Genomic DNA, 8743 nt, shown 5'->3' on the forward strand with positions numbered 1-8743 from the left:
TTATTAAATTGAATAGACAAAATTATATAGAAAACTCCTTTAATGAATTTTCATATCAAATAAATACAATTTGTCACATTTACAATATAAGTATATATATATAATATAAAAGAAAAAAATATTTTCATTCATTCTTTCTTTATAAAATTAGAAATATCAATTTTTTTTTCATACAAAAATACACACGACATTTCATTCGTTTTCATTTATTCACATTATTATTATATATTTATTTTGTTTTAATTTCCATATTACAGTCTTTCTTTGTTAAATATTAAATGCCGATTGGTACCAGCCTTTCGAACAAAATACTTTTTTTTTTTGTTTTTTTTTTAATTTTCTCAAAATTTTAAAATAGATTTTTTTTAAGAATAATGTTTCGTTTCCTTTTCTTCAAATAATTTTTTCTTTTTTTTTTTATTATTCCATTATTTTTGTAATTAAATTTTTTTTAAAATCTTTTTTTTTTTTGTCATTTAAAAACTTTTTCATTCACATTCTCTATGACAGAATTTTTTTTTTTTATACTTAAAAAAATTTACAGCAAAAATGTTTACTGACATTTTTATTGTAATTTTTGTTGTCTTTTCTTTTTTTTTCTTAGAAAATAAAATTATTATATATTATATATATATTTAAAAATGCTCTTTTTACATAGTTTTGAGATTTTTTTTTTTTTTTTTTTTTAAGGAGGGAAATTTTGTTCTTTAAAAATAATATATAATGTTACGAGTCTTTTAAAGCTTTGAGAATATAATTGTAGAGAAGAACTTTTGAATCCTTACCCCAAAGATAATCAATATGATTGAATTTATTGTATTCTATTTTATGATTTTTGACAACATTCGGAAGTTTTTCGGCGAGCCGCTGAACATCCTATATTAAATAATTTATTAATTTGATAATTATATAAAATAAAATATAATTACTATATTATTTATTTTATTTAATTAAATTAAATTTTCAGAAAATTATTCAAAAATATTACTTACCACCGGATGTGTGAGGAAATCATTTTCGCTATAAAAAATATAAACCGGAACTTTAACTCGTTCTAAATTATATTTTGGGGGCTGTGTACTTTTGTAGATAAGCAAATTTTTTGAGAGACCATAATCAAACTTTCTAAATGTTTCTGTAACAACAACAACAATAAATAAATAATTAATTAATTAATTAATTAATTAATTAATTAATTAATTAAATAAATAAATAAATAATTGAAAGGAACGTACCACTCAAAATAAGTTGACTAAAATGAATCATTTGCTTCGCCGATGCTCCAGCTGGGAAATGACCAAATATCAATGGCAACATTTTTTTGTCAAGTTGATTACTTCCAAAACCGGCGATTAAATGAAACCAACAATTGCAAAAACTACGTGTCAATGTATCGGGACTGTTACGTACAAATGTTCCTAAAGCGCGAGCTGGAAAACGATGTCGTGGAAACCATTGATGTATATTGCAATAAAATGAGCCCCACTGAAACAAACTTTTTTTTTTAAAAAATAAAAAAATAATAATAATTTTTCAAATTCATACAAAAATAAAAATAACAAAAATTAAAACCAATTATTAAGAAAAATAAAATAATAAAAACAAAAAAAATAAGTAACAAAATAAATTAAAAAAAGTAAATAAATAAATAACAAAATAAGTGAATAAATAACAAAACAATTTTAAAAAAATAGATAAATAAAATAGATAACAAAATGAGTAAAAAAATAATTTAAATAAATAAATAACAAAATAAGTTAATAAATAACAAAATAATTTTAAAAAAATAGATAAATAACAAAATGAGTAAAAAAATAATTTAAATAAATAAATAACAAAATAAGTTAATAAATAACAAAATAATTTTAAAAAAATAGATAAATAACAAAATGAGTAAAAAAATAATTTAAATAAATAAATAACAAAATAATTTAAAAAAATAGATAAATAAAATAAATAACAAAATAAATAAAAAAAATGAGTAAAAAAATATATTAAATAAATAAATAACAAAATAAGTTAATAAATAACAAAATAAACAACAAAATGAGTAAAAAAATAATTTAAATAAAAAAATAACAAAATAATTTAAAAAGATAGATAAATAAAATAAATAACAAAATGAGTAAAAAGATAATTTAAATAAATAAATAACAAAATAATTTATAAATAACTAAATAATTTTAAAAAAATAGATAAATAACAAAATAAATAAAAAAAATGAGTAAAAAAATAATTTAAATAAATAAATACGAAAATAAATACAAAAAATAGATAAATAATAATAATAAGAGAGATAGAGAGAGAAAGAGACTCACTTCCACAACACTGTAAAATCGTACAAGAAGTTTGAGTAATGGACTCTTTTGATTTGACATAAATGCAATTGGCGCGAGGCTTATCATTGATCTCACTTTTGCATTATATTCCGGTTTCTCACTTAACATTGCAAAAAATGACGTTGTCCCTTGACTATAGCCAATATAGTATAAATTTAAATGACCCGTTTTTTCCAAAACATAATCAATCATTGCCGGAACATCGTAAATTGCTATCTCGTGGAAACTGCAAAATTTAAAAAAAAAAAAAAATTCCATTAAAATAATAATAAAATATTATAGTAACAAATAAAAGGATAATAGTGAAAATAAAATAATTGCAAAATAATAATAGCAAATAAAATGAAAAAAAAATAATTATTAAAAAAAAAATAATAATAATAATAAAGAAAATAAAATAATTGCAAAAAAATAATAGCAAATAAAATGAAAAATAAAATAATTATTTAAAAAAAAATTATTATTAAAAAAAAAAAATAATAATAAAGAAAATAAAATAATAACAAAATAATAGCAAAATAAAAAGTAAAACGAATAAAATAAAAAAAAAAAAAAAATACTAAGAAAATACTAAGAAAATTAATAACAAAAATTAAATAATAATAAAGAAAATAAAATAATAATACAATATTAATAAATACTAAATAATAAAAAGTAAAATAAGAATAAAACTAAATAGAAAATTACCTAAAATTCCAAAATTCTCTATCCTTTACAGTCAAATTTTTATGACATTGCGAATAACTATTGCCTCGGACATTTGCTAACCAAACATCATAGCCCTCTTCGCAAAGAATATACGCTGAAATAAAATTTAAATTATAGAGAAAAAAAAGATTCGAATTTTAAAAAATAAATTAAAAATACAGTTTAAAATTATTTTACTCTTTACAAGAAAAATGTTTAGCAATATTTTCATCTTAATTGTTAATTAATAAAAAAAAAAAACCCTGTTTGGTATGCAAAGAAATAAACTGTAATTATAATTAATAATTATTATTTAATTTTATTTAATTATTTAATAATTATTAAATATTAATTAATAATTATAATTAATAATTATTATTTAATTTTTTTAATTATTTAATAATTATTAAATATTAATAAATAAATATAATTAATAATTATTAGTTAATTTTATTTAATTATTTAATAATTATTAATAATTATAGTATCAATAAATTTAAATAACATTTATTTATTTATATTGCAAAAATGATGAAAAAAAAATTTATTTTTTATTTATTTTTTTTTATTTTAAATGTTAGATATTAATTTTCATTTTTTTTTCAAAATTTTAAATACCGAGTGCTTTACGTGGACCAAGTAGAACCCAATCGGCCGATGATGATAGAAGGCCATGATTAATTAAAATTGGTTGCTTAGAGATTCTGTTTTTTGAGTTTAATACTTCAAGTGGTAATTTATCATTTTCTAAATTACAATTAGCGTCTCTAAATTCTTGAGTATTGTGATTTTTTCCATTTTCCTGTGCACGACACAAAACCCGATGTAATTCCAAACGATAACCATCCTCCGACCAAACATGATGTGTTTCAGCTATATAACCATGTTTTGTTATAAGTTCATGCTGTAAAAATGAATATTTTTTTTGTTTTTTTTTTTTAATTTTCATTTAATTTATATAATTATAATTCAAATATTTAATTAAAATTATATTAAAAACTTTTTTTTTTTATAAATATATTCATTTTACAAATATAATAAAAATAAATAAATTATTAATTTATAATCTTCATTGATTGTTAATTAATTATTATTGTTAATTAATTATTATTGTTAATTAATTATTATTGTTAATTAATTATTATTATTAATTAATTATTATTATTATTAATTAATAATAATTATTATTGTTATTAATAATTATAATTGCTGTCATTATTATTATTAGTAATAATTAATATGATTATTTTTTTTATTATTATTATTATTATTATTTTTTTTTTAATATTTTTTTTTACTTTTATTTCATAAGTTTGCTTCAAAGTTTCCTTCTTATTCTGAACTTTTATTATCAATAAATTATTCTCACAATATTGTATGTAGCAATTTGTATGCGTTCATTTCAGTTCATTTTCTTCACTTTTATCATTATAGAGAATTTTCTTGATAAAGAAATAAGTATTATTAACAATGCATCATATCTTGTATTTTTTTTTTAAAATATATTGTATTTTCTACACTAGTTATAACTGATTTTAATAAATAAATTTAATAAATAAAAAAAAAAAAAATAAATAAAAAAACCTTACTTAAAAAAAATTATTTGATAAATAAACAATTAATAATAATTATATAAATAATAATAATAATAATAATAACCACTAATAATAATAATAATAATAATAATAATCGAGGGAAAAAATATTTAATATTAATAATTTTATTATTTTACAAATTAATAAAAAAAACTATAAATTTTACAGTAAATAAATTATTTTACTTCAACTAACATATATTTAATAAAAAAAAATTATTAATATTTTTTAAAAATATTTAAATAATAATAATAATAATAGTAATTCAGGAAAACAATATTTAATATTAATAATTTTATTATTTTACAAATTAATAAAAAAAAAACTATAAATTTTACAGTAAATAAATTATTCTACTTCAACTAACAAATATTTAATAAAAAAAAATTATTAATATTTTTTAAAAATATTTAAATAATAATAATAATAATTTATAATATTAATAATATTTTTTTTAAATAAAATATTTTTCTACTATAAATTATATATTTGGGTTTTTTTTTTATATATTATAAACAAATAAAAATCGATTTTTAGGTTATGGGAAAAAATCGATAAATTGCATTATTTTTTATCACATAGAATTAACATTTTTTTTATCTTAGTTTGTTTGAAATAACATATATAAAAAAAAAATAAAAATTAACATTATAAAAATCATTTTTTTAAAAAAGGAAAAAAATCGCTTTTTAGGTTATGTGAAAAATTGGCGAAAATTTGAATTTCTATAATTTCTATTAATTTGAAATTTATACATATTTGATAATTATTTTAAATAAAATATAATTACCAGTATATTATAAGATATAAATAACTTACGGTGGGGAAATTGTGAAAGTAGAGGACAATTTTATTACAAACAAGAAAAATTAGAAAACGATGAAGCAACGATTGCAGAGTGATTATAATTATTATTTTGAAATCACAAAATTAAACATCCGATTCCTACTTATGGCGCGGTTAATTAAAATTTCTAATTTCTAATTTTCAATATATAAATATTATATTTATGTAATTAAATTATATTTGTAAAATGTATTTGATAAAATATAATTCAAAAATTTGTAAATGAATTCTCATTCATAACTGATTATATTAATAAATATTGTAAACATAAACACAATGAAATTGATGATAGTAATAATATATTTATAAATAAAGTAGTACACTACCGTTGTCATGTGAACTTCATCATTACTCGTTGTTTCACTCATCATATGTTTCACGTTGTTAATTTGAAACTTTGGCACAAATTTTAAAACACGTTTTAACATTCATTCCACTGTGATTGCAAAACGATTCTCGAATTTACTGGAAAGAAAACAACTTTCACGTGGTAAACTTCGGGGAAGAAGTGTTTTTTGTTTTTTTTTTTTTAAACAAAGTGTATGGAAATTGTGAATTATGAAAAATTACACTAATTATCACAACAATAAACGATAGTACTTTAATTAAATTCACTGAATGTGAGAGCGCAGGTTACAACTATAACTAACTGCGGCTTTGACAAGTATAGTAATGAGATATACAACAACTACTACTACTACTACAGCTGGCTGTCAGATGAAAGATAAAAGTGGTGGGGGGGAATACTTCCGGTTCACGTCATTTTAATCTGTGAATGAAGTACATATATAGTGACAAGTGACACAAAAGGTGCGAGAAATCGTAACAATATAAACAAACTGTGTATCTTTTTTTTTCTTTTTGTTAATTATTAATTTATTAAATACCCAGAAATAAAAAACATTTCGAATAAATTTTAAAATAAAACAAGTGTTCGAGTCTACGAGAATTTGGAGAAAAAAAAAGTCGTGAGCAGTTATGGAATATAATATAAATAAATAATAATAATAATAAATAATAAATAAATAATATAAATTTTCGTATTATTGTCACGTTTATTATAATTAAATTGGTATTTGGAATCTTCCAACTAAATTTCTAATATTATTATTTAATAACAAATGTTAGATAAAAAAATATTTCAAATTCCTAAAATAGAAATTTAAGGTTATGTAACACTTTTTTTCGATAATCAAAACCGAAAGCGGAAATAATTAATTTTGATAAATTAATCAAAAAAAAAAAATTTGAAATAGATAAAAAAATGGAATAAAAGATAATTTGCGAATTACAAAATTGAATTTCGTATTTTTATCTCTTATTTCTTGTGTCACTGACTTAATTGAAAATTAAGATTTCTTTCAAGGTCACGAAACATGATTTTCAATGTCATTAAATAATTTTATCAAATAAAAGATTAAAAATGAAAAGAAAATTTACTTTTTAAGCAAAAATTTATCAAATTAATAAATAATAATTAATATTTATTATTTTTTTTTATTATAATTATTATTATTATTATTAAATTAAATTTATTCGATAGAAGAAAATTTTAAATATAAAAAAAGATGTGAAAAAAAAAAAAAAAAATGACAATGACGATGTTGTGAATTTAAATTATTATAGTAACGTTATTTATCAATATAATAATAAAACTTCTTTTACGCGCTCGGAGAATTCACTTAATCATTGTCTCAACGAGGTCAAGACCTGAAAGTACCCTTTGAGAAAATGTTAATAATTATTAAAATTTATAATAAAAAGCCAAATGATTATTTAATAATTACCCATTATTATCATGAGGTTATTGATCCTTTTCTCTTTTCCAGCATCTGCTCCGAAAAAACGATTAACATAATAATTATAGAGACAAAAAGAGAGAGAGTGAGTGAGAGAGAGAGAGAAATGACTCAGAAATTATTTTGCTGATAACAATGGAATTTCTGAGCAAAAACTTAGAAAACATTATTTGTTCTAAATAAAAATTTTTTTTTTCTATTTTCAAAAAAAAATTTATTTTTTTTTTATCAATTTTTGAAATTTTACTAAATATTAATTTTAATTTTCTCATAATAAATCTTTTCATTTTTTGCTTTTTTTGTTTCTTAAATTGTTTTTTCTTTAACTATTTAACGAAAAATTTGTTTTTTTTTTTTACTATCGTAAATTGAAAAAAAAATTTGTTTTCAACTATTTTTAATATTTAAACAAATTTTTAATTGTTTTTAACTATTTTTAATATTTAAACAAATTTTTAATTGTTTTTAACTATTTTTAACATTTAAACAAATTTTTAATTGTTTTTAACTATTTTAGAATTTAAAAAAAAAATGAAATTGTTTTTTTTTAAACTATTTAAAGAAATTTGCAATTTTGTTTTTAACTATTTTAGATATTTAAAACAAAATTTTTTTTTAAATTATTTTTAACTATTTTTAATATGATTGAAAAATTTTTTGTATTAAATTTATTTTTTATTTAAAAATTAATTAATTTATAGATTAATTTGGTCCTTTTTTTAATCAAAAACTAATTAATTTATAAACTAATTTTTATTTTTTGCTCAAAAATTAATTAATTTGTAAAAAAAAATTATTTTTTACTCAAAAATTAATTAATTAATTAAATTTGATATTGATAAAATAAATTTTTTTTGAGTAAAAAAATTATTAATTTTTAAATAAAATTAGTTTTTTTTACTGAAAAATAAATTAATTAATTAAATTTTACATTGAAAAAAATTTTTTGAGTAAAAAATATTAATTTTTAAATAAAATTAGTTTTTTTTACTCAAAAATTAATTAATTAATTTTAAATTTTACATTGAAAAAAATTTTTTGAGTAAAAAATAATTTTTAATTAATAAATTACCTACCTAATTAATTTTAAATTTATTTTGTTTTTCTTTAATTATTTAACGAAAAAAAATTTTGTTATCTTTTTTAACTATTGTAAATTGAAAAAAAAATATTTGTTTTCTACTATTTTCAAATATTTGAAGAAATTTTAAATTGTTTTTTCAACAATTTTCAATATTTAAACAAATTTTTAATGGTTTTTAACTATTTTAGAATTTTAAAAAAATTGAAATTACTTTTTCTTTTTAACTTTTTAAAGAAATTTGTTATTTTTTTTAACTATTTTTAATATTACTGAAAATTTTTTTTTATTCATGAAAATTTATTTTTGTATAAAATTTAATTTATTTTTTTAGAAAAATTAATTAATTTAAAAATTAATTTGTTTTTTTTACTCAAAATGTAATTTATTTTTTGT

At 17.0% G+C, this 8743-nt stretch overlaps 1 protein-coding gene across 1 annotated transcript; it reads right to left on the minus strand.

Moving 5' to 3' along the window:
- Positions 1-37: 37 nt before the first annotated feature.
- Positions 38-6156, minus strand: LOC127281384 (lipase 3-like). The gene is made up of 7 exons (XM_051305079.1): positions 5794-6156; positions 3645-3930; positions 3027-3141; positions 2319-2565; positions 1236-1485; positions 993-1135; positions 38-876 (listed from the first exon to the last, which is right to left on the minus strand). Exons 1-7 carry the CDS (start codon positions 5893-5895, stop codon positions 727-729), a joined length of 1293 nt encoding a protein of 430 aa, XP_051161036.1. The 5' UTR covers positions 5896-6156; the 3' UTR covers positions 38-726.
- Positions 6157-8743: the final 2587 nt, after the last annotated feature.

This window comes from Leptopilina boulardi, unplaced genomic scaffold (genome assembly GCF_019393585.1).
Source record: "Leptopilina boulardi isolate dan_hultmark-lab unplaced genomic scaffold, ZJU_Lbou_2.1 LbouV2_266, whole genome shotgun sequence".
NCBI lineage: Eukaryota > Metazoa > Arthropoda > Insecta > Hymenoptera > Figitidae > Leptopilina > Leptopilina boulardi.